At 41.8% G+C, this 25,650-nt stretch overlaps 3 protein-coding genes across 8 annotated transcripts; 2 read left to right on the plus strand and 1 right to left on the minus strand.

The window, feature by feature from the left end:
* Positions 1-440: 440 nt before the first annotated feature.
* LOC101785586 (WAT1-related protein At5g64700) lies at positions 441-3,783 on the minus strand. 2 transcript variants are annotated; one of them, XM_022824142.1, is made up of 8 exons: positions 3,278-3,589; positions 3,088-3,150; positions 2,823-2,939; positions 2,468-2,717; positions 2,196-2,354; positions 1,722-1,873; positions 1,404-1,616; positions 441-691 (listed from the first exon to the last, which is right to left on the minus strand). In XM_022824142.1, the coding sequence occupies exons 1-7, from the start codon at positions 3,454-3,456 to the stop codon at positions 1,424-1,426; spliced, it is 1,113 nt and encodes a 370-aa protein (XP_022679877.1). In that variant the 5' UTR covers positions 3,457-3,589; the 3' UTR covers positions 441-691; positions 1,404-1,423. The 2 variants fall into 2 exon arrangements, with proteins under 2 accessions (XP_022679877.1, XP_004956496.1); XM_004956439.4 differs by lacking the exon at positions 441-691 and adding an exon at positions 3,598-3,783 and having other exon boundaries at positions 737-1,616; positions 3,278-3,483.
* Positions 3,784-6,174: 2,391 nt separating this feature from the next.
* On the plus strand, positions 6,175-9,494 carry LOC101785988 (chlorophyll a-b binding protein 7, chloroplastic). Its single transcript, XM_004956440.3, has 5 exons — positions 6,175-6,623; positions 6,720-6,866; positions 7,426-7,558; positions 8,388-8,480; positions 8,883-9,494. Exons 1-5 carry the CDS (start codon positions 6,340-6,342, stop codon positions 9,177-9,179), a joined length of 954 nt encoding a protein of 317 aa, XP_004956497.1. The 5' UTR covers positions 6,175-6,339; the 3' UTR covers positions 9,180-9,494.
* A 298-nt stretch (positions 9,495-9,792) lies between these two features.
* LOC101786394 lies at positions 9,793-19,876 on the plus strand. 5 transcript variants are annotated; one of them, XM_022824526.1, is made up of 17 exons: positions 9,793-10,077; positions 10,437-10,527; positions 11,150-11,279; positions 11,791-11,940; positions 12,057-12,173; positions 12,250-12,334; positions 12,629-12,737; positions 12,835-12,902; positions 13,014-13,133; positions 13,215-13,621; positions 14,016-14,147; positions 14,246-14,306; positions 14,752-14,865; positions 15,159-15,272; positions 15,347-15,431; positions 17,249-17,363; positions 19,333-19,876. In XM_022824526.1, exons 3-15 carry the CDS (start codon positions 11,173-11,175, stop codon positions 15,428-15,430), a joined length of 1,668 nt encoding a protein of 555 aa, XP_022680261.1. In that variant the 5' UTR covers positions 9,793-10,077; positions 10,437-10,527; positions 11,150-11,172; the 3' UTR covers position 15,431; positions 17,249-17,363; positions 19,333-19,876. The 5 variants fall into 5 exon arrangements, with proteins under 5 accessions (XP_022680261.1, XP_022680262.1, XP_022680260.1 ...); XM_022824527.1 differs by having other exon boundaries at positions 9,795-10,077; positions 13,944-14,147; positions 14,752-14,954; XM_022824525.1 differs by having other exon boundaries at positions 9,798-10,077; positions 10,434-10,527; positions 13,944-14,147.
* Positions 19,877-25,650: the final 5,774 nt, after the last annotated feature.

Raw genomic sequence — 25,650 nt, forward strand, 5'->3', positions numbered from 1 at the left:
CTTGGACTAAAGGTAATCCTTTAGTCCCGGTTGGTGTTACAAACCCAGACTCAAGCCTCTCAGGGCATTAGTCCTGGTTTGTATTACAAATCGGGACTAAAGGGACCCCCACGGGTGATTACAAAAGGATAGCATCCTCTACTCAGTGAGATGGGCTGCATAGGTGAGATGGTAAGGAAGTTATGCGTGAGGCAACAGGGGGTTCGAATCCCACGCACCATGCACGTGCATATTTTGCGCGAAAAATCACGTGATTTATGGGAGCTTTCCGGGAATTTCTAATACTTTTTTTATCGCAAAACTCTTTAGTTCCGGGTGCAATAACCGAAACTAGGTCGGAACTTACTCCTGAATTCTTAGTCCCGATTGGGAAAACCGAGCTCTTTGAGGTTTCCCAACCGGGACTATAATGATCATTTCTCTAGCACAGGTGGGTAACATGCTTGCTTCAAGTTTTATAGAAAATGGAATTGTCTCTACCCTTTGCAACCGCATATAGCCAAGTTCTTATAGGAAATTCAGCTTAAAAGCTGATCACCAAAATGAAAAATAAAAGTTCACTTATCTTAAGAGAAAAAAATTATAAGCAAAATCTATTATTACTTCTCCATCCGTTTTTGACGAAGATATCCAAAGCGATGATTTCCAGTGCTTTGCTCGCCACTTGAACTGATTCCCTTGTGTCTTCACGCTGCAACAGGGACCAAAATCGTAGCCAATAAGCTCCTTGAATACCGCTGCATAAAAGAGGTGAACTTTTTTTCCTCAAAAATTATACCATTTCGAGTACACCGAATCGCCCACATAAGAGCAGCAACCCCCACAAAGATCAAACATGTTATCTTATTATCTATGCCCGTTAACCAATTCCATAGCATATGATTTATAGACCTAGGTGGAGTCAACCCGGTAGCAATATAAACAATCCTCCAAGTAGCTTTTGCATGATGACAATCAAAACACAGATGCTTGATTGTCTCGTTACTATCAGGAAAGCAACATTTTTTACTACCCTTCCAATTTCTCTTGACTAGATTATCCTTTGTTACTACCCGCTGGATGAACCAAAGGAAAATCTTTATTTTTAGAGGAATTTTAAATTTCCAAATAAAATTTTGGGTGAAAGGGGTACCCTGGTTCATCATATATTGGTACATAGACCGAACCCGAAAACATGCTGTTATTATGTAGCTCCCAATGGAACCTGTCTCTCTCAGTAGTTAGCTAGTAGTCAGCTACTTTAGCCACCATGTTATTCCAAGCCACCAATTTATCCCCAATTAACACCCTTTGAAAGGAAATATTCAGTGACATTTGATTCATAACGTTAGCCACAGTCGTGCGAGGATAGTAAGTAATATTATACAAACTTGGGAATCGCTCTTTAAGTGGTTTTGACCCACATGCTTGCTTCAGTGATCCATCAGACTTCCTGTTCACCTGCAGATGCTGATGTTGCTTCCTCTAGCTCATACTTGTTTGGTTCATTGTGCTCCTCCTCATCTTGCGCACAATCTCTCATATTCACCTGACCGCGGGACACAGCCGGAGTCTCCTTGTGCTTACCCCACAGCAAGCTGTAGAGGCCTCCAACTAGCAGGATTCCACCCACAACACTGCCCTCAAAACAAAAGCGAAAAGAAATAAGATTCTTTGGTTCCATAGACTCGTTAGAATTATGATTTATTACGCACCCCATCCTTTGTCGTGATTCTCATTACCTGCCAAGGGGAACAATCTCTCCCAGGAAGAAGGAAGAGCAGAAGATTGTGAGGACGAAGCATAGCGGGGTCCAGACGGCGAAGAAGACTGGGCCTTTCATCTCCAGGCACCATGCTTGAAGGTAGTAGGACACTCCAGCCACCACAAAACCCTGAGAAATTTGTTGATCCATCCAAAACTACAAAGTAAGTTGGCGTGTTGGTTATTGTAGCAGCAAGTTAACCTATTTAATACTAGCTGCAGAAATGGTTAAAGTAGGACAATCTTGCTAGATCCCTCAGAAGTCACTACTGAACTTAGTAATTCTTAACCCAACAAACAAAGGCTTTAGCAGAATTAAATCTACAGGGAATTGCATGCTGGCGAGGCGGGGTAGCTAAAAAGAGGATGCTGGTGCTATAGGAGTTGAAATGTGTACCCAAGAAACAAGAACTAGCTGCATATAATGAATGCGAGAGGACAATGATTATTACAGCGTAGACGACGGCGAGCAAGCTGACGTCCAGCCGGAGCTGCCACCTGGAGAAGTCCCTCTCGGCTGCCACTGCAACGATGAAGGATTGCACAGCACTGAAAACGCAGAGCCCAGTGGCCACCAGCATCTTGTTCGGCAACTCCTTGAGCAGAGCAGCCTGCATTGACAGAATACATTGCATTTAATTTAATTTACCAGTTAATCAGGAGTTCTGATCTTCTGAACAGCTCATTCATGCAGGCACTGACAGTGAAATTAAGAGGTTGAGACCTGCCAGACGATGGATACGGACCATGCCATGTTGGCGAGGACCATGAGGAACGTCCCTTCGATCCATGTCGTCTTGGAAGAGGCGTTTGCGTGCCCGGAGACGGAAGCGTGGGTGTGGAAGGCGCGCTGATGGTTGACAGGGCTAAGTGCAGGCCCGGAGTAGAAGGCGATGGCGAAGACACCGGCGAGGCAGAGCGCCACACCAGCGAGCTTGGCTATGCCGGAGGCATTCAACTTCACCACCTCCATCCTGTCGTGCAATGGCAATTAATCCAAATTAAGCATGTAATTATTCATTTATTCATACTGAGGCAAGTCAATTAGCAGCTACCCATTGCTGGTGAGCCTGGTGTACCTTAGTAGCAGCGCCAAGCAGAAGGTGACGACGGGCATCGAGTTGCCTGCTGCTGCAGCCACTGTCGCCGATGTGAACTTGAGGCTTACATGGTACAGGCTCAAGCTCAGCGTGTTCCTAGAGAAATCAAGAGCAGCAGTGAGTGCCAAAAGGTAGCTACAAACTGCAAAGTATAATTTGATTGTGCCATGCACGGATACCGTTTTCCTAGTTTGGACGAACGAAACAGAAAGTATACGTACGGTAATCCGATCGAGGTACATACCCGACTAAGGCACACAAGAAGAGCTTGAGCAACCACGGAAACGGCATCGACCACGCATTCTTCCTGCGAAGGATTAGATGAGAAGCAACAGACTCAGGACGTCCGCGGGCACCTTTGTTTGATCAGCTATCTATCTCAAGGGTGTCATTGGGAATATATAGTAGGAGCTCGTAGGTGGTTGTCAGATCACCTTTGGAGAAAGAGGGCAAGAGGCAGCATGAGGATGGAGCCGGCCGCCTGCCGGTAGAAGACGAAGACGAAGGTGCTCATCCCGGCGTTGAAAGCCGCCTTGGATATCACCGCCATCCCCGTCAAGATCACCTGCACCGTGATGGCGATGACGTAGGCTTTCTTGCTTGCGGCATCCATGGATACGTAAAAATAGCCGAGATCAAGCTGAGTAACCGAGAGTGAGACTGATATGTGTGAGCATGTAACTGAGTGCGTTGGAGAGAGAGTGAGAGTAGTGAATTGACTACGAATCCATCTTGTGGGGAATCTGATTCATACAATAACGTTAACGTCGTCCGTCCATCTTGGGATGTCGTCCTAGTCAGTCTGCAACGGCGAGCCACGCCATGAGAGCTTTCCCGGCTGATTAGCTGCTAGCTAGCTTCTAACTGATGAGCGAGCGGATTGGTTAGCTAGTACTACTAGTAGTCCATCAACATAAGGAATATGGAGTGTGACTCGATCAGCATGATCTGATGATATATTCAATTGTTTCTTTCTTCAGCCATGGTAGAAAGTGGAATATTATCTATCTTTAATTTTGCACTGCGCACTTATTAGGGACAACGAAATTTTGACTAGTGGTTAATTAATTATGATCACTAGGGACTCACTACTGAAAACCACTGTTTCCTGTGTGTCGAGTATATTTTTTACGGTGACATGATAACTCCTCGTTCTCTATCCCCGTCGGTATTTGCCTGTCGGTTGCCCGAAAGAATTTATTTTTCTGACGATTTTTTACTATTTCCCTGGCGGTTTTCGGCGCATAGGAAAATTTCCGGATCCAGAAGGGACTACACCAACATCGCTGCTGCAGTTAGCATTCTTTAGAAAAAGTCCATTTGGTTAGCATTCTTTTGCTGCAGCAGTGACTACTCCTGCATCGCTGCCGCAGTTAGCATTCTATATATGTATTTATTTTGTTCATTTAACCCTTAAGTAAAATTTAGACTCACTTTACCATAACTATATCATTTGGTCCAATCTACCTCCTCATTACATTTTTTTTTGACTTCACGTACAAGTTGAGTTTTAATTTCAGATTTTTATCACTTGATTTATAACTTGATGCTCTACATTAAAAAATACTTTAGAATTTTTTATGGTTACTTTTCATATAGTTTTGTATATCTAAGATCAATTTTGTATTAAGTATTTTTAACCTATGAAAGTAATTATGAAAATTCGTAGTATAATTTTTTAACATAAGGTATCATGTTTTGTATCTGCTCACAAAATTTGAATTCAAAATTCAACTCATTCATGGAGAAAAAAGATAAATCTAGATTAGACCAAATAAAATAGTTCAGGGAAGTAAGGTAAGCCTAAATTTTGTTAAGGGTTAAGCAGACAAAGTGGATAGGTGAGGGGAGTAAAATGGACTTTTTTCTTTTATTACATTTTCTCTGCTTCTCTAGTAATAATTTTGCTTTGCATTTATTTCTAGTAATAATTTTGCTTTGCATTTATTTTAACAATAGAAATTTGTTCTTATTAACCATTATGACCCGGAATACCCTACTCCATCTGTCTCGTTAAGAGTGCGATACTCTAGTTTATTGTTTGTTGTGTGGATTTAACTAATCAGACTTTGTCCAAAATCACGATCAGAAGTTTATTTTTAACATGTAAATGGAACACGATCCGTAGAGCAACTTCAAAAGATCCCCTTTCCAATTTTCACTTTTCAGCCATAAAAGAGGATTGAGAAGCATAAAACGTGCTGTAACAAATTCCTTTCCCCTTTATTTTTTTTTCTCAATCCCATTTATCCCCTCCCTCTCCCCTTTCTAAAGGGAAATTTACCCTCTCCTTTTCCTTCTCCCTTTCTCCCCCTTTTCTACAACCGCATGTGATTCCTGACCGCACGATCTGCCAACCCTCCATGCCGGCACCGTCGGTGCCAGCCGCGCCGCCCTCCAACATCGCCGGCCGCTGCAGAGATGCCGCATGGGGCCGGCCGCTGCCCGTGCATAGCCCTACACTTTGCCCGCGAGGCCGACTGCTAACCATGCATAGCCTTAGGGGTGGAGCCATGGAGGCTCGCTGGGGCCATTGCCCCCCTAATGATCCATATATCCAAGGTTAGTACTTACTAAGTCATCAATTATGTAGACTTATCAATAATTATATAGGACAATCACTATCATTTAGCCTTCAAATAATGTTTTTCTAGTAATTAGGTTTTGTAATTCTCTAGTTTTAACTGCTGCCACCTCGTAGACATTGTCCCAAACAAAATCATTGTCTCTCAATTTGATTTGCCTTAGCTTAGCCCCCTAAGTCTAATTCCTGGCTCCACCCCTACTTAGCCTGCGCTGTACCTGCTGGCTATCCACTACGGTCGTCGCCACGCGCCGCTCGCCAGCATGCCCTGACCGCTCACTTGCCTGCCCCTGACCGGATACCGCTCAACTGCCCACCCGCAGCCGGTCGCCTACATGGCGACGAGCCTTGCTCGGGCCACCACCGCATGCTGCCCTCCGGCCCTACGCTAGCCACCCTCTAGCTGCTCATCCCTGGCTAGGAAGAGGGAAGAAAGGAAAAGGATAAGAAGAAAAAAAGAAAAATAATTATATCACTGACATGTGGATCCCGTGCGCAAGAGAAGTTGAAAAGGAAAAATAGGAAAGGGAATCTGCTGCATCAACTCTTCCTAATACTCTATAAATGTGAAAGTGAATTCCCTATTATGAAAATAAAGGGGAAAGGACTAATTAGGGCTGCCAAATTTCTAAAATTATTTTTTTTATTGGATCTTTTTCAAAACGGCTGGATCGTAGTTTTTCGTGGACTCGCGGGTTGCCGTATTTGCATTTCCGGAGGAGAAAGAAAAAGAAAAGAACCTGATGGCAAGGGCTAGCGCGCCCGGGAGCCCTCGGGGCCCAGCAGCTTGTGATTGTTTTTCCCGACACGTGGCTGCGGCGCTGCCCCCTCCTCCTTCCGGTCTCCTCGAGCCGGTTCGGCTCGAGCATTTTCCTCCTGACACTGTCAAGTGGGTCCAACCTCCGCAGCTCCATGCCTCCTTTGCCGCCGCCGCTCCTCCTCCGCTCCGCCGCGCCGCCCGGCGCCGTCGCCCGTCAGAGGCTGAGGCGGCGGCGGAGTCCCACGCCAGTGCGGGCGTCGTGGCAGGAGCTGGCTGGCGTCCTGGTGTTCTCCGCCATCCCCTTCACCGCCGTCAAGGCCCTTGCCAACAGCCCCCTCGGCGCCCGCCTCCGCCGCCGCCTCGAGGAAAGGAAGGCCGCCGCAGCCGCCGAGGCCGACGCGCTCCGCGCTGCCGCGCGCGACGCCCGCAACAACAGGTACCATCCTATTGCTTCAATAGAAGGGGGAAAACAACGTTTCATTTGTCTGAGATAGGCAGCTAGCTGACTCCAAATTTGCTGGAACCATTGCAGCTTTTGGTACGGCGGAGATCGGCCGCGGTGGCTTGGTCCCGTGCCTTACAACTACCCTGAGCATTTGACGGGAGAATACCCGGGAGATTATGGGTTCGATATAGCAGGTCTGGGCAGGGATCCCGTTGCTTTCGCAAACTACTTTAAGTATGTCACCATTGTTCTTTCTCATCAGTTAATTGTATTGCCTTCTTTTGTCTCCCTTAAACAAGTAGCACTAGAACAGCAATTAGTACCCGCATGATTCCAACCGGCACATTGCATCTAGCTTGTTTGTCTGCTTCAGGTAGTGCTAGTGTGCTATACTCATACGAAATTAAACAATTCCTTCATTGATGGAACCTATAGCATCTACTATATGTATGTTGGTATCGTGTAACCAGGCAATATATTGTTGTGCTTGTCCCTATCAGTGAAGCATTATGGTGTCCTGCTTTGGCCAGCTTTTAAAGCCAACTATTTCTCTTGTAATCATGATGTGATTATTTTTTCATTGTAGATTTGTAAGTCCCTTCAACTTTCCCTGCACAGTTTATACTTTCCTAGTTGTGATCAACAAGGCTGCTGCTTTTGGCAGCTTCACAAAACCAACCATCAGTTCTGAAACCATGATGTATATACCTTTTCATTGTAGCTTTGTTAGTGCTTTTACTTTTCTCTGTACAATATATACTTTCCTAGTAATGACCAACTAGATACCTTGCAGCTTTGAGATTTTGCATTGTCGGTGGGCCATGCTTGCTGCTCTCGGTGTTGTTATTCCTGAGCTATTAGATCTATTTGGGTTAGTTCATTTTGTTGAGCCTGTCTGGTGGAAAGTTGGTTATGCAAAACTTCAGGTAAAACATTGGTGCTCAGTGCTCACATTTGCCAATTTTGAATTCATGTAGCATAATTCATAATTTCTATACTAGAATTGTACATTGCACGTTTAGAAGATTAAGTCTGGCATATCACAACACAATGTGGTTTTTTCTTTTGTCATTCACTTTTGCATGATTCATCCCTTCCATTTGCTCCTAACTCACTATAGGCAAATAGATGTTCAGCATCTGAAATTTAGTCATCTGCATTGCTGCAAATTCCAGAACTGGAAAAAAAACCTAGCATGACCTGTTGCCCACTAAGCAATGCATTGTCGCAGTTCCTGACGAAACTAAAAAAAATCTAAAAATGCTGGCAGATCAGCCTTCTTGTTTGCTCTAGCATCTCGGAGATACAATAGAGGGAGCTATAGCTGCCAACAAATAGGCATGCATGCTCTACTAACAAACATGGGATTTTATTTGTAATTGATACAATTTTTTTTGTTGTGTTGCTTTACAGCGGTATCTAGAACTTTCATGAAAATCAAACTTAGAAATTTTGAACAAAAAGTGAAAAGACAGATTCGAATATAAATTTTATCACATCTGCAATACAGAAAAACAGAAAAATAAATGCCAAGCTGTCAAAACACCATTTCACTGCTTATACATTTTTTATTATCTTCAAAATGTTATTGAGAGGACCATCAGATTTGAAAAGGTGTAGAACATGCAATCCACTACATCTGGAATTTTTGAAGAGTTTTTTGAAAGAAAAATATCTTTGTTGGATGTTATAGAATATTCTCAAGGTCGTTTTCATCTAGCATTTTCCCCTTATATTGTTCACTCGATGTTACAGGGTGATACCCTTGATTACCTTGGGATTCCTGGATTCCGTATTGCTGGAGGTCAAGGTGTCATCGTAATTGCTATCTGTCAAGCCCTCTTGATGGTAATATTGTCTTCCTTATTCTCTTCTTCCTGTGCATTTAGATTTGTAGATCTCACCAGCAGTTTAGGTGTTGCTGTCTCAGTGATTTCGTTGTTACTGATGTCTAGACAATTTGAAAATATAAAGAGGTACTCCACGAAAATTCATTGACCTTGTAAGGTATTGGTGCCATTTTGTTTTGTATTTTTCTTTTATGCTGCACATATGGAGGTATCCAGCTGTTTCATTGATTTTTATAAAAAAAAATGTTTGTAAACGCTTTGGAAACCTAGACAGTCACTTCACAGAAATTCCTTGAACCTGTAAGAATATTCCACTGCCACATCATTCCCTTGCTATTCCTTGTTTCAAATGGTTAATAAATACACTCGATAAGATCACCATCGCATGATTTTTCTGCAGGTTGGACCTGAATATGCGAGGTACTGTGGGATCGAGGCACTAGAACCACTGGGAATATATCTTCCTGGTGACATAAACTACCCAGGAGGAGCGCTTTTTGATCCCTTGGGCCTGTCCAAAGATCCTGTGGCATTTGAAGAGCTCAAGGTGAAGGAGATCAAGAACGGTCGCCTGGCGATGGTAGCATGGCTTGGATTTTACATTCAGGCGGCTGTGACTGGCAAGGGCCCTGTTCAGAACCTGGTTGAACACCTATCCGACCCCGTCCATAATAACATCTTATCCTCCTTCCAGTAAGAAAATTTGACAAGAGTGTTGGGAATTTCCTGTGCATCGTACCCAAGTATGCATAGTGTTTACAGTTTTGCACTGATGGGTTTGCAATATTAGCTACCAGTTCTTTAGACTTGTAACAGTGGGCTGTGGTCTATGTACAGATCAATCATTATGTATTGCGTCTTCAGCATGCAAAATTTAGACATGTAACAGTGGGCTGCTGCAATGGATCCTTGTAGGTATCAATTAACGCATTGTAAGTGGTGTATTTGAGTTATCAAAGGTGGGAAGACAAAAATTTAAAATGAGAGGCGAATTTGTCTTGATGATATAAGTTCAACGTGGCTGTCTATAAGAAATCGTGGTTTTGTCTATAAGAACATTGGAGAAGGAAAAAGGCAATTCTGCCCTTAGTTTAATTCCACAAAATCTCCAAAAAAAATTACTATGAGCAAAAAATTCTACCAATGGGGAATAAAGCATTGCATTATTGTGCAAAATTTCAGGATGGTTGCAGTACATGCATGTAGAGAAAACAAAATATTCAGAAGGCGTGAAGCTGAGGATGCAATCGACTTTCCTCCTCCCTCAAATGTACCTGCAGAGTGGAGACAATTCCCCAGATTTGAACGGGGGCAGCACACAATTTCCGCGTGCGCGAGACATTTCCGCTCCTCCCTCCTCGACCCCAGTCTGCCGTGTCCCGTTTTGTTTCCCCTGCTGTCTTGTTGCCGTTACAAGCTTGTCAGGGTTTGGTTTTCCCTTGCAAGCCGGCGGCGCGCGGCAGGGGCGCGGCCTCCATCCCCACGCCCACCCTTACGTTCCGGCTGCTCCGGCCCGCCCCCGGGCCGCCGCGGGAGGTGGTAACGCCGGGAGCTGGGCCGCCGTCGCTGGGCAACCATCGCCCTCGCAAGCTCAGGTAATTCCACGCTGCGGCTCGTTGCCGTGGGCGATTCGCGCTTCCTTTTCCGACGAATTCCTGCGGCTGTAATTCGCTTTCGGCTCCGGAGGAGGGCGAAGGGGTGGGGTTCGGTCGGTCGGTTTGGAGCGGGGTGGTAGTACCTAGGCACCTAGGGGGCGGCGGATTGGGGTTGGGAGTGGTAGTACCTAGGCCATCGGTTTTGCTGCTGCCACCGGATCCGTGATCCATTTTTCGGTCTGAATTTCCCAAATCAGGATCATCCTCTTACCCTCGCCTACTTATTTGTTCGTTCAATTTGCTGCCCGTCCTCTGTGTTGGCCGTATTATGCATTTGTTTGTGCCTTGTCCAATAGCAGGTGCTCTCGCAGGCCACCGGCTACTGGAGCTCGCTCCATTGCGTTTTTTTCGTGCACGGAGGTCGTCGTGGTTGTTGGTTTCTACTTGCAAGTATGATGCAGAATTAAACTTCCCATGTTTACGTATCCCACCCTTATCATGTAGTATGCTGATAGTCTATTGCTTGCTGGTGTTTACGTTTGCCTATGGTGTATGATTATGTTGGCTACCTAAGGATCACAAAAAGGAATGTGATCTTGTGGAGGGAGCATGCATGTATCTATGCGAGAGCATAGGCTATAGACCCCATGGTGGTAAATTTCATCATGGGTGTACAAATTATTATTGCAGTATGATCATCCGTGGCTCTAACTTGAAATCTATAACACCTATTTTGCAAATGAGATGATTGTTTCAAATCAGGAATCAATATTTGTCACCACTGGCCATGTTAAGAATATCAAAGCATATGGTGCCCTGAGGCTCCATAGCTTTGGACATTTGTGCTAGTATCCTCCCTACGTTGTTAAATTCATTTTTTGCTGAATGCATCGTTCTGCAAATTTCTCAGTTATTATCATGTTATAATGTTAAGAGGTAATGAACACCACATTTATGGCTGTATTTGTTAAATTCATGATGCATTCTGCAAATTTCTCAGTTATTATCATGTTATAATGTTAAGAGGTAATGAACACCACATTTATGGCTGTATTTGTTAAATTCATTTTAGGTGGGATTTGTTAAATTTCTGAAATGACAGAAAGTTGGATACAAAACTGGAAGCACACTTCAGCTCCTGAATCAGTTTCTAGTTCAGTTTCTAGACATGAAGCATCAACAGCAAGAAGATCAAGGCAAAGGTAAAACTGATGCTTACATATTGCTGTTTTCTAGTATTTTGAGCTGCAGAAACTTTTGTTGCATTATGTCAAGGTACCTAGAACTATACCTGCCACTGGGGAGGGTATGGGCAAACCCACTCTTGTTCACACCCAAATCCAAATAATTATTATCCACTCCTTACCCTCCCCAATCCCACCCATATCCAATGGATAATTAACTTTGTGCCACACACACATATCCAATGGATAAATTGTAACCTCCCCATTTCTAATGGGTATATAATTTTCTACCCATACCCTCCCCATTTGAAGTGGGTGTGGATTTGGGGAGAGGGTATGAATACCCTGTGGCAGGTATACTAGAACCCCAAATTGTGGTTTGCTTCCTATTATTTATCCTGTTGAAATATATTGAGTGAGGTTCTGCTTATAAAGCGCCAATGAAAAATATCTGTTACCAAACAGTTTCCTTCTAACTAAGATGCAATTATCTGCTGAGCGTGACTCTTTTTCCCTATCTTATTATCAGAAACATTTTTGATCTATTAGCTCAGCGGGAGGTCTCACCTCGAACAAAACACCAAGCTAAAACTCAGTGGACCAAAACTCCAAGATGTGATACTGGTTCCACTGAATTAGAATTTTGGGTTACAGATGCTCAGCACGATCTCCTTTATTGGTAAGCGGTCATTTTTCTTTTACCAAAATGAGTATTTAAGAATTATTTTTTATAAAAGCTCACACTGTTTGCTTTAATTAATGATTTTATAAGCTTTTTTTACTTTAATTTTACAGGGCAGAATCACAGTCCTTGCACTGCTGGTGTGCCAAATATTGCCCTCTTGTGCCTGCTTCAAGGGCAACCATTGCAGCTGCGTTCAGTCCAGATGGAAGAGTCCTTGCATCTACGCAGTAGGTTCATTAACTTGCTGAATATACAATCTATAGATACCAAAAAACATGTAGACTAACATCTATTTATCCCCAGTGGTGACCATACCGTTAAAATAATCGACTACCAAACTGGGAAATGTTTGAAAGTATTGCAAGGGCATCAGCGCACTCCATGGGTGGTACGGTAGCGTTATTCTTACTGTATTTTGTTTCCTCATGTGCTTAAATCTCTTCTAAATAGTTTTGTTCGTAATGTTTATTTAGTGATCAACAGTTTAATACTAACCTGTCATCTATGTTTCAATGTTGTGAATTCTATTTCACAACAAACTTATTCACCAGAAACTTATTAGTTCAGGGAAGAATTATAAAGTATTTGCTAAAATGAAGCTAATCTCAATATGAAAAATACTGTTTCTTGCAAACCAATTTTATTCTGAGGTTTTATGTATTAAAGTGGGTTTATTTTCCAGGTTAGATTCCATCCTCTGCATTCTGATATTCTTGCTAGTGGAAGTTTGGATTGTGAAGTTCGTCTCTGGGATGCTAAAACATCACACTGCACTACAGTACTTGGCTTCTGTAATCATTCTTGACAGACCCATTATTTTTCCCTAATTATGGATTTTTCTGAAGCAACACTCTTTAAAACTTATTAAAATTTAAATTTGTTCTACAGATAGGCCAATTGCGTCAATTGCATTTCATGCAACAGGGGAGCTTATGGCCGTTGCATCAGGTCACAAAGTGAGAACTGAGAATTTTAGTTGAATTTACTAAAGAATCTATTTTTCTTGACTCAGCATTAATTATTTAAATAATATATACTAATGTCCAAACTACAAACGCACGTTTCAGTTGTTCATATGGGACTACAATAGCAGAGCTTTGGACCCTCCAATGATACTAAGAACACGCCGTTCACTGAGAGCTGTGCAGTTTCACCCCCATGCTGCTCCATATCTACTTACAGCAGAGGTGGAATTTTGTGTCCACTGCAGTCACACTTTTCCTCGTCTAATGTGTTGTGATTAAACTCATCAGTAGGTCCATTCACAGGTTCACGACCGTGATTCTGAAGATTCAACAATGACCCCTGCACTTCTGAAAAATTATGCTTTCAGAGACATACCTCTCCTTGGCAGTTCTGGGGTAGATAACTTGATTAGTGAACTACCATACACACATAATTTTGAGCATGTTGGTGCTTCATCATCAGTTCCAGTCAATGCTGATAGTTTTGATGGGTCAATGACCTCTGTACCTGGGGTTGGGGGCTCCCTTCTTGGTACTCATGCTGTCTCATTTGGTGTTGGGTCAGAGCGAGCTACCTCTCTGCTTGATAATGGCACTGAATTACCTTGTGCGGTGAAACTAAGAATATGGCGTCACAACATCAAGGATCCATTTATTGCATTAGAGCCTGAGGCATGCCTCTTGACAGTTCCTCATGCCGTACTTTGCAGGTGCCACAATGTTCCTTCTTTCACTTTAAACATTCTTGTGCATCACTGACTAGATCTTTTACTGCTGTTTCTTAATGTATTTGATGCACGACACACAAAAGGCTGATTCTTTATTATTTCTTATGCTAATCCTGAACTAGTTCATAGCTATTAGTGGCAATCAGCTGCTATTAGTTTTACACTAGAAAACAGTAACAGCTGCAATTTGTACATTTTAACTATATTGTTTAGCTGTCTTGATGACATTGCATTGCATTTCTATCACATTTGCAGCTGAAGCTTGAGACTTATTTACTTGAAGTTACAATTACATTTACTGCAGTGAAATGGGTACCCATTTTTCCCCCTGTGGACGATTTTTGGTTGCTTGTGTTGCATGTGTGCTGCCACAAAGAGACGGTGACCATGGAAGTCAATTGCATGACAATTATGATTCTACTGGGGCTGGAACATCACCAACTCGTCACACACTTCCCTCTCGCCAAATTGTATATGAGCTTCGGGTCTATTCACTTGAGAAGGCAACGTTAGTATGCTTGCTGCTGCACTTTTCATCATCTATCCTTTATCTGGCTATTTACAAATGGACCGGTTAATATAAATGTTTCAATTATGCCCTTCTAGGTTTGGGACAGTTCTTGCATCTAGAGCAGTAAAGGCTGCTCACTGTTTAACTTCCGTCCAGGTTATTTTTTTGAACTTTGTTTTTTCAGCTGTGTGTTATTGTTTTATTTATGAGGTGGTTGCTTGTTTTAAGAGGCAAATATGTGTTCCCATGTATTCCTTTCTAGAGCGATATTGGCAGCTCACTGGCTCACTGCTTAACTTTTATTCAATTTTTATTATCCCTTCCATTCTTTTTTTAAGGTTATTTGTTTCATTATCTGTGTGATGGTTGCTTGTTTAAAGCAACAGATACACATTCTCACATATTCCTCCTCTTCTGAGACCGTTAACTTAACGTCGGATGATTATATATCAATCTTGTGAACTGTCAATCTGATTGTCCTTTAGCATCAGAGCAATGCGTGATCTTATGTGTTATAAATCTGCAGTTCTGATTATTTAATTTGGCTTTATGTGAGTGAAGTTTGTTTTTTCTGCCTCGTGATATTTTTCATACAATGCAGTTTTCACCTACATCAGAACACATACTATTGGCATATGGTCGGCAACATAACTCACTGTTGAGGACCATTTTAATTGATGGGGAGACGAGAATTCCTTTGTACAGAGTCTTGGAGGTATATATGGTTAACTTACTGTAGAACATATCTTGGTTGCTAATTAATAACTAATGGCAGGAACAACAATGCCTCCCAAGCAAGTTGGGGTAAGCATGTTACTTACTTACTAGCAACTATATGAATTAATAAACTATTATGCGAATGATGGCCAATCTGCTTTTGCTTTCACAATACTTATTTATGATTGTTGAAAGTATATGCACTTTACTAACTGTAATTATATTGCAGCACAACCTCGTGGTTTTAGAATCTGTATGCATTAATATCGTCGTTACTTTCCACTATCATAGGTGTATAGAGTTTCAGACATGGAGCTTGTAAGAGTTCTTCCTAGTGCTGGAGACGAAGTCAATGTTGCATGTTTTCATCCTTCCCCTGGAGCAGGTCTTGTTTATGGGACTAAGGTAACTAAAAAGTCAGATCAGCTACAAAAATGGAATCATTTATGATCTGCTGATATGCTTATGGTGAACAACAGGAAGGGAAGCTTAGGTTTCTTCAACACAACAGTGCAAGCATGGGCTTGAATTCCTCTGCTGGGGACAATATTCATGACTCATGAGGTATTACTTTCCTACCATTGGTAGGTCTCTGATGAACATGGTTTGAATCTAGGCATAATTAGACAAAGTCTGAGTGATACCTACCTTGCATTGGATCTTTTTTTTTTTTCAGTGATACCTACCTTGCATTGGATCTTGATTAGCCAGGTTCAATTTTTTGTCTCCAGGATGGTAGGGGAAGTTATAAACAGAAAATTGCATTCAGATGTCTATAGATAATCTTTGAATTGCTTTACTGTGTCCAATCTCCTGTTGGCAAAGGTTGCAGTTTCAGTTTGCTACTTGGTTGGTATACTAGTTTTTTTTAAGGATAAATGCCCAGGAGGTACACTGCCTTTTTACACAAGGGCCCTTGCCCAAGGTAGAAATTGCATAAAAGTCCTTTTGGCAGGCTAGAAAGACCTAAAAGAAAATAGCAAACAACATTATAGTTCTTCCAAGAGCATCGCAGCCGCCAACAAAGACTGCTGCTCTCCGCATGTAAGACACTCCGAGCAGAAAGACGAACTCTACCAAGGCTGCAGATATTGGACAACAACCATGGATACCTCCATCCACAAGGGAACCTTGCGGTGTGATCGGCAAGCCGAACCACAGCGTCGTTGATGGGATCAGTGCTGACCGATAGACTGGCCAGCGGTCCACCCAGCCGTCACCTCAAATCCAGCACCTGTCATCGAGGTAATAGGGGTTCTAGCCGTAGATTTGGAGGGAACAACAACGGGCTCAAGTCGCTCAACCAAAGGAGAGTTCCCCAGTCAACCATGGGGATCAGCATATAGGGATCGACCCTAACCAGGAATTTAGCATCCATGGGTACACACAGCAACAGAAGCACAACAGCAAGAACACCTCTGCTGTACCTTGTCTGAAGCAACAGAAGAGAAGAAAAGGGGGGAGTACACTCATTGGGGAGGATAACGAGGAAGACAAAAGGCAAGCTACTGACCGATGCCAGAGAACAAATCACCTCCAAGGAAAGGTGATGGGTGGCAAAACCAGGAGGAGCTTGAAAGTACATCTAAAATGATACTAAAGAGACTAAAAGCTAGTAGATCTGTACAAGGATGGGTCCTCACCCTGATCCATGCAACCGGCATACTGGAGACGGCAGGAAAGGGGCCAGATGTGGCCGGAATCGATGAGCTCTCCTTTCGCCTCCTCTCTACTGTCCACAGTGGAAAACCAGTCCGTTGGTATACTAGTTTGACTTTGTATGTTTGGCTGGTGCAAACTCCTGGGAGGCTGGGTTGGACATTAAACATGTTTTCTGAGTTTTATTTCTTCTGATGCTGCTGAGTGCTGACAGATGGATTCTATGGTTTATAGCTCCCCTTATGTAGGGTTAGATTCTTCACAAAACTGAGTGATTCACTTGGTGTTTATTTATAATGTTTTGCTCAATAGAAAGGAAGGAAAAACAGGGGTTCTAAGAAATGCAAACAAGCTGTTGTCAGAGGGATGAACAGGTCCTACAGTTGTAACCAGTGGAGAGGTGTCAAAAAAATGCTCTTATCAGAAGGGGTCCGCTTTATTTAAAAAAAAGAGAGAGGGGGTCCGCTAGGTCTATTTTCTTGGATAGCAGTAGTATTAATTTGAATCATGTAAACAGAATCATACTAAGTTGATCTTTAGCTCATTAAGGTTAGGGCTAAAGACTTCTGAGTTCTGCTTGTGTTTGCCCCAACTGTGCAATAGATCATCGCCCTGATTGCTCGTTATTGCTACATTCTATTATTGCAGTACATTTTTAGATTTGTAATTACTATAATTGATCCACGTGAGCTAACTTTATGTTTCTTTGTTTGTCATTGTAGATTTAGAGGCATGTGCTGTAAATTTAATTCTGGGCATATTAACTGCACCTCTGCATCACATGCTTACGTTGCTGAACCTTCTCTTCATAACTGCTTTCACAACGTCCTGGAAGAGGTTCCCTCTGCTCCTTTATATGTTCATGTTCTGTTGTTGCCTGTGCATCTACTTTTAATCCAAGCACAGTTTTTGAGAATGAAACATCACTCTCTGGTTTATGTGGAAATCAGGACTGTCCAGGTTATGGTTGTCACCACTAAATGGTTGGTTAGTATTAGATGCTTTAAATTTCCACAGATTTACAAGCAGTCAATGTCTTTCTTTTTATTTCCATGACAAGCCTAGATATAATCATGGTATCGGCTGGACAAGCTTTTCCTTGAAGCTGCCATGCCATGAGTTGAACTGTTAGTTCAGGGCCCTATTTAAACTATGTTCCAGCAGTTTATTACTGTTAAGCCTCACCAGCTCCCATGATCACACTACCCACTCTTAACACTAGAAAAACACTCACAGATGGAGAGCACACACATTATGTCACGCTGCACACCAGCACCCACTTTTGCACTATATCACCACACTACAACACGATGGTTACACATATTTTAACACCACAAACACGCACACGCTAAGCTGTGACTCAGCCGCACAACCCGGCTAAGAACACTCACACAGCTAGCTCACCAACACAGCCACACGTTGCATGCACGGGCTCCACATTGCATACAGCCACACGCTGTATACTAATCATGCTTCACTATGCACGCACTCCGTGCTTCACCCACACATTGATCAACTTGCTTCACCCACAAACTGATCAGCTTTACTCACCACCACTGTCCACTCACAACATTAATCCCACTCTCTCACTCACACACTAAACTGCTCCCCCTTCTCTCTTCTTTTCACTTGCTGCACCACCTCTCATTTTATAGAACAAGACAGCCCCATGGCTTGCTAATGAAGACTTAAGGCTTTTCCTAACAACGTAAGGCAAAGACTTGACTTGTTGATTTGCACCTGAAGACAACTTGACTTGTACTCTAAGGCAAGACATGACCCACACTAACATGCAACAAGGATTACACTAACAATTATAACTTGTGGTAGAGCTTTAAATCAGAAAATCAATGTGGAGTGCAGCTGATTATGTAGTTGTGTACAGTTAGCATCATATTGTACTCCCTCCGTTTCATAATAGTTGTCATTCTAGTTTTGTCTTAAGTCAAGCTTTTCTATTTTGATTGTCAATTTTTTAAAAAAGTGTACCGTTTAGCGTCATAAGATTTATGTTTTTAGATTCACCATGAGAAATCTATTTCATAATATATAATTCACATATTCTTAAACTATACAAATTTCTAGGAACTACTTGTCAAAGATAGAAGTGTTTGACTTAGGACAAAGCTAGAATGACAACAATTTTGAAACGGAGGGAGTACATATGTTTAATGCCTAGGCCGTAGGTATCATGTAGGGATAGACGATTAAGTAATATCCCTTTGTAGTGCAAATCGTTGCAAACCTTACATTCAAATATCTAGAACAATGTTATGTCTGAGAAAATGAAAATCAGTTTTCTGCAAAGAAGTCACTATCTACATGTACATTCTACAGTATGGCGGACAAGGAAAATGCCATTAGTAGCTTTCTAATTTTAGCTAAATTTTATAGGAAAATCTTTGTAGATCGACTATTTCTGGATAACCATTGTACTGGTTCTGTGTAGTCTACACCATGCCAACTTTTTAATGGGCACCTTTAGTGATAGAGTGGGTTATGAAGGTAGTACCACTAGAGGGGTTTGCATTGATTGTCAATATGCTTCCTTGGTCAAGGTATGTTTAAGCTGTTGAATGTATGCATTAGATTGTTGTGGTCCTGTTTGCTTCTGTAAACGGTTATTTGATTGGTGAGCAGCCAATCGTGAACCCAGTTCTAACTTCTAACTGCACATAAACTAATTGTAATGGCTGTTCCTTTTTTTTCTTTTTGTGAAACGTAATGGCTGCTCCTTGGTTTTGCTTTTTGCTGAATGTGAAGGTTGATTCTGTTTGCTGAATATGAAGGTTGATTCTGATTGCAGGAACTCGCTTATTAGGGAGACTCTCATCTCTCCAAGAGGGCCTAACAGGAAAAAACAGATTTCAGCCTCCAAGTACTCTGATTAACGCGCAATCCTTTGCACCTTTAGTTACAATTAACAAGGATGCATAGACACTCTGCAAAACCTTGGTACTGGCGACGAGAGCTGCTATGTGTAAGAAGCCCCATCTGTATGTGTAAACAACATAGAAGAAATTGCTCTCATGCAGCATGAGTTACTAATGGAGTAATGGTTGACAGTGTATGGATGCGAGTTATATACTGATACCTGGCATCCGGGAGAAGCAACGAACTGATGTGAAATCTTGCTATGCATGTTTTGCTTTAATTGATTCTAGCAGGCTTTTTTGAAATCTTGCTGTGCAGGAGTAATAGAGATGGGAACAAAGGAAAAGATAAAACTTGTACCTCAAGTTAAATCATTTCTAGAAGTTATGTGGAACATGCTATTCCAATTCCTTATATTAGGATTTTTTTAGTTCCAAACGATTCATGGGGAATTTTACTATAGGGTTCAATTCATTTGGAATACCTGGCTCCAATCTTCAACTACTTGATTGATGTTTTAATTCTGTCAGATGATCATGATCTGGTCAACTTTGCTAGGTATGTGCAGATTTAGCACTTCAATGCTTGTCCTTGTACATCTCAGAATTAGTCTTTTTTTCCTTTTATCTGGAAACAGAATTGTTGTGCCCTCTATGCTCGGCAAACCGAAGCAAGATGCACTCATTTTTTGTACGCCTCTACTGGGCATAGACGAACAGTTTGGAGCGTGTCACGTTCCCTTGGCTTCACGCTTGAGAGGCAATCAAATAAAATTTATTTGTTGGCAAGGCTGTGAAATGCTCGAGACCAATTTCGTAAGCACGAACCTTATCCCTAGCCCTAAGTTAGCTCTTCGGTGTAGGAAGTAGCTTTTTATTCCTCTACATTTTTTTTCCTTTTGCGAAGATCTCTTTGTAGTATATTTCCTTCATTCTAAATTTCTATTTGACTTTTTTAGATACATAGCTTTTTGATATGTATCTAGATATGCCAAAACAAATAGTAATTTTAGTTGGAGGCAGTAGTATATTAGAAGAAATATTTTCTAGGCGCATTGTTCTGTACGCACTTGCGAAATAACCTTCGAATCACCTCAAAAATCATGAAAACCTTTCCTAGTGATACATAAATGAAGATGAATCCATTTTTCTTAAAACCACATTTGAATACTTGCAGTTTAAAATTTTTATGGTGCCAAATTTTTTTCATAAAACTATGGAAAATAACTAATATTCCTCACATTGGATGCATTAATTTATTAAATTATTTCCTAACATGAGTTAGGGTGTTTACATCCGTGAACTAAAAATTTCGGGTCACATCGGATATTTGAATACCAATTAGAAAGACTAAATGTGAACTAATTATAAAACTAATGGCATAAACGAGGGCTAATTCGCGAGACGAATCTATTAAGCCTAATTAATTCATAATTAGCACATGTTTACTGTAGCATCACATGGGCTAATCATGGACTAATTAGGCTTAATAAATTCATCTCGCGAATTAGTCCTCATTTATAGTTCGGTCACATCGGATGTTTGATTTCCTTGGGCACCCAAATAGGTTGGTTCCACCCCTTGTCTTGCTTATTGATCAAGTGAGCCACCGCCTTGTCATCTTTCTTCTTGAGGTTGGAGTTGACCTTCTTCTTTTGCTCCCCCTTCTTGTTCTTGCACTCATAGGACTTGTGATCTTCTTGTTGGCATGAGTAACAAGTAATGGTTGCACCCTTCTCAAGCTTCTTCACCATCTTGGGACGGTTAACTTCAGAAGGTTGTTTCTTGCTCTCATTAGCCTTCACCTTGCCCTTGAGCCTTCTCAAGTCCTTCATGAGCCTTTCCACTTCTTGCTTGACCTCATCATTTTCTTGAGCAATGAGATCATCACATGTTTCTACAACAACATTCTTGGCACAAGTCTCATTGCAACGTGGTGAGCAAGATTTATCAATTAAATTAATGCATGAAGTAGAGGCATCCTTTTTGGATTTATTTTGAAAGGATGTGGATGCCTTGTTAGAGGTAGTTTTACCTTGACCTCAATTTTCTTAGTTAGCTCATCATTTTGGTCAATGATATCATCAAATTTTCGGCCAATTCTTTACAATTGGATGATGATCTAGCCAATTTTTCTTTGAGTTCCTTATTTTTATTAAGGAGTTTTGTTATTGCTACCTCTTGACTACAAACAAGATCCTGTTTTACAAATCTGACTTCACATGAAAGAACAAAACAATAAGCCCAATGCTCAGATATTTTGGCCAATAGTAGGGCCTTTTCTCAAATAGGAAAGTAGAGGCTAAAAAACATTGGTTTCTTGCAAGCTCATGAATGGAAGTGGAGGAGTCATCATCACTTACATCGCTCTTATTCATACCTTTGGCAATTAGGCAAATGTGCGATGAGCTTGATGATGATAAGAAGGCACATGGCTTGCGATGGGTTTTTTTATCACTTGAGCTTGTCATATCAAACCTACCTTTTGCAATACTTGTGAAGGTCTTCTTATTGCTTGCCTTCTTCTCCTTCTTCCTTTCGTTTCTTTCTTTCTTTCTTTGCTTGCATCTCTTCTCCATCAACGGACAATACTCAATGTAATGTCCCTCCTCTCCATAACCAAGATATTCTTTCTTCTTTTTTCTTAGGTTGCGGCGAACCAATGGTTCCATAGGGACACCCTTGGAGTTGAGCTTCTTGAGTAGCTTGTTCACTCCTTTTACAAGTTGCTTGATTTCTTCATCGTTGGAGGAGTTGCTACTACTTGCTTGATCATTCTCTTCATCTTCCGCCTCATCATCACTTTCTTCTTCTTCTTCACTTGAACTTGAAGTTTCACTAAGCTTGAGCTTGAACTTGATTCTTGTTCTTGAGATTTCTTGCTTGATGTGGAAGATTCTTGCTTATCTTCACTTTTCTCTTCCTTCTCCTTCTCCTTTTCTTCTTTGCTTGATGTGCCCACATCTTGACTTGAGGGAGAAGGGCTTTTGGTAATCTTCATGGATAGCTCATGGGCAATGATCTTGTTCAAGAGCTTTGTTGGCTTCAACTTGTTCATGTCTTCAAAGCAATGGAAATAGGTGACGATGGCGGTGTACTTATCCTTGGGAAGAATTTGGATGGTCTTTCTTGAGATGTCCGCGTTGGATAGCTTGGTCAAACCTATTGCATTTAGCTTATTGACAATAACATTTAAGCGTGAATACATGTCATAGCTAATTCATTAGGCAACATTTTGAAATAATCAAAAGTTAACATCACTTGTGCCATTATGTAGCTTTGCGAGCGTGGTCCATATTTCGTGTGCACTTCCAAGCTCATAGACTATTAAACACCTCAATGCTAAGAGATTCAAAAATTGAATTTCGAGCAATAGCATTGAGATGCAACTCTTTTTCATCGGCCTTAGTGGGTTTTTTCGGCCGAGCTAGGGGATTCATTCCATGTTTCATCACTCTCCAAACACCTAAGCCTTTTTCCTCTAGAAAACATGACATGCGAACATGCCAATAGGGGAATTAGTGTTGTCAAAGTGTGGAGACCTACCGAGATCACTCCTAACCTCTTCATATGTCATTTTGCTCAATGGCGGTGAAGCCAAGGGTTTTGGATATGAGCCACCAGCTCTGATACCAATTGAAGGGATCGTGACACCCTAAGAAGGGGGGTTGAATTGGGTGTTCTAAAAACTAGGCTCCAAGAACATATGAAAACCTATTTCAATTTCTATCTAGATATGCACTAGGTTTTTTTATGTGTTGCTATCTACCACAAAAGAGTTTTGCACCCTAAGTTCCAATCTTATAAACTACACATAGCAATTCTAAGAAAGGTAAACGTGGAAATCTAAGTGCAATATGAAATGTGGAAGTAAATGAGGTAGAGAAGGCAAACTCCCAGTGTGACGACACGACGATTTTTATCGAGGTATCAGAAAGCAACGCTTTCCACTAGTCCTCGTTGTTGGAGCCCCTCTCAAAGGGAATGCCTGCGCAAGGGTATAAACTCCCCGATCAACTCCGTAGGATAGCCAACAGGCCTTCCCCACACGCAAGTGGGTCTCCGCCTAGCCTCTCCCGGATGCTCCTTGCCGCTCTTCACTTGGTAGAGCTTCGGCAAAATGCCTAGGGCCTCTCCTCCCTATCACAAGCACCAGCGGTCAGTCCACAAACGCGGTAGGAGGGTCTCGCAAGACTTACAAGCCTCGAATTTACAACTCTTGGTGCGTGCAAGCACTGATACAAAGGAGGTGTGCAAACCTCACCTAACTCTAGGGTAATCCCTAAAGCAATGCACTAATTAGCTTAAACTAGCACTAATCAAGATCTAAACCTTAGGCTAATTGCCTTAATCTTCTCTTTAGCACTTTGGTGGATAGAGCACTTTTGTGAATGTGGAAACCAAGCCTATAGCTTCTCCAAGCTCTAACACTCTCCATATAGCCAGGCAATGGGATATATAGCCCCAACTCCAGGAACTAGCCGTTACATAGCCGTTGTAACTTTATGCGTATCACCGACTCATTCGCTGCTCTTGTCACTTTAGCCACCATATGAATACGAATCGGTGAGGCCTAATTACACTCCAAAACTTCCAGAGCTAATTTTGATCCGATCTGAGCCCAAGCCGACGATCACCGACTGATTCAATGGTGGTTACTGTTACCAGATTATGAATCGATGGTAATAGTGCATGCGCCTACCTTGGCTCCGCCTGTGGTCACCGACTGAATCGGTGATGGTTACAGTAACCAGAGTAAGAATCGGTGGTAACAATGCACGTGCCTACCTTGGCTCTGCCTGTGGTCACTAACTGAATCGGTGACGGTTACTGTTACTAGAGTATGAATTGGTGGTAATAGTGCACGCGCCTATCTTGGTCCTGCCTGTGGTCACCAACTGAATCGGTGATGGTTACTGTTACCAGAGTATGAATCGGTGGAATATGTCGATGCATATTTCCAGCAGCATTCGCTTCAAATCTTCGTGTGTCTTTATCCCATCTTCATTACCACATTTGTAAGCCTTAGAATAGGACTATCTCTGGATTTTTTTTTGCTATCATTTGGATGCCATAGAATTCTTCTAAGTCTTTCTTTTTTATCATTTGATGATTTGGTAATTCATCCTTGGAACCTATAAACACTTACAAAGGTTCATCTTGCAAACACATTAGTCCCAATGACTATGTTGTTATTAATCACCGAAATCATTATGGCCTAGGGCCATTTTCCTTACATAATCCATTTAGGAGCAAGATATCCAATAGTTCCTCGTATTGTAGTCACAACATGACTAGAAACTTAGCCATACCGAAATCTGCAATTTTTGGAACAAAGCAAGTGTCGAGAAGTATGTTTCAGGTTTGATATCACAGTGTATTATACAATCTCGACAGCTATGATGTAAATATGCTAGCCCTCTAGCAACTCCAAGGGCTATCTGGTATCTATTGTTCCATTCCAAAACTGTACCATGATTCTGGAATAGGTGGGCATCGAGAGAATGGTTTGGCATATATTGGTACACAAGGAGCCTCCTATCACCTTCACAGCAGAACCCAATAAGTTTAACCAAATTAATGTGCTGGATGATTCCAATCGAACTCACTTCAGCCCTGAATTGCTTCTCTCCTTGGCGGACACCATGCAACATCTTCATTGCTATGGTTACCGAGTCACTTAGTACCCCTTGAATACATAACCAAAACTTCCGCTACCCAGCTTCTCTGAGAAATTTTTTATTGCATGTTTCAAATCAGTGTATCTGAATATAGTGATCCCAGTGCTGCCCATATCATTGTCCACTGTGTGCCTACCCCACTTTCCTAATCTCATCCTCCAAATCAAAATTAGAAAGATGAAACCCAATGATGCAAAGATTGCACAAATGGCAACAATCGTGATCATTCCTCTTATACTGCTTTTCCGATTTTGCACTTCTTTTGCAGCAAGGTGAATGTAAAGAATTTCTCCATTACCATCAGCAGCTACATTAACCAGTTCATCATGCCAGATAGAGCACCCATCTTTTCCGTAGGAATATGCAGTGCAAGAGCAATTGTTCAAACAAACTCGTGCACATACAGTCCAGCTTGATGCATTTGGAATAAGCTTAGAATTATATGGCAACCTAATGCTTGGTATAGAGTAGAATGTGTCTGTGGTACCTGTACTATTTTTGTCACTGTGACTCCTGCAATTCAATGGAGTATTTTTTGTACACCCACCTGTTCTATCCTCAACCTTCCAA

The sequence above is a fragment of the Setaria italica genome, chromosome II (assembly GCF_000263155.2).
Source record: "Setaria italica strain Yugu1 chromosome II, Setaria_italica_v2.0, whole genome shotgun sequence".
NCBI classification, from domain to species: Eukaryota; Viridiplantae; Streptophyta; class Magnoliopsida; order Poales; family Poaceae; genus Setaria; species Setaria italica.

Bases quoted from the DNA above. Each gene is read 5' to 3' on its own strand.
- LOC101785586 (XM_022824142.1), bottom strand. From the start codon at position 3,456: ATGGATGCCGCAAGCAAGAAAGCCTACGTCATCGCCATCACGGTGCAG. The intron at 2,940-3,087 runs GTATGTACCTCG...TGATTTCTCTAG, and splicing joins TTCTTGTGTGCCTTAGTCGG to GAACACGCTGAGCTTGAGCC. The intron at 2,355-2,467 runs GTCTCAACCTCT...CTGTCAATGCAG, and splicing joins CCGTATCCATCGTCTGGCAG to GCTGCTCTGCTCAAGGAGTT.
- LOC101785988 (XM_004956440.3), top strand. From the start codon at position 6,340: ATGCCTCCTTTGCCGCCGCCGCTCCTCCTCCGCTCCGCCGCGCCGCCC. The intron at 6,624-6,719 runs GTACCATCCTAT...GAACCATTGCAG, and splicing joins CGCGACGCCCGCAACAACAG to CTTTTGGTACGGCGGAGATC. The intron at 8,481-8,882 runs GTAATATTGTCT...ATTTTTCTGCAG, and splicing joins TCTGTCAAGCCCTCTTGATG to GTTGGACCTGAATATGCGAG.
- LOC101786394 (XM_022824525.1), top strand. From the start codon at position 11,173: ATGACAGAAAGTTGGATACAAAACTGGAAGCACACTTCAGCTCCTGAA. The intron at 13,134-13,214 runs GTGGAATTTTGT...GTCCATTCACAG, and splicing joins CATATCTACTTACAGCAGAG to GTTCACGACCGTGATTCTGA. The intron at 14,866-15,158 runs GTATATATGGTT...CCACTATCATAG, and splicing joins CTTTGTACAGAGTCTTGGAG to GTGTATAGAGTTTCAGACAT.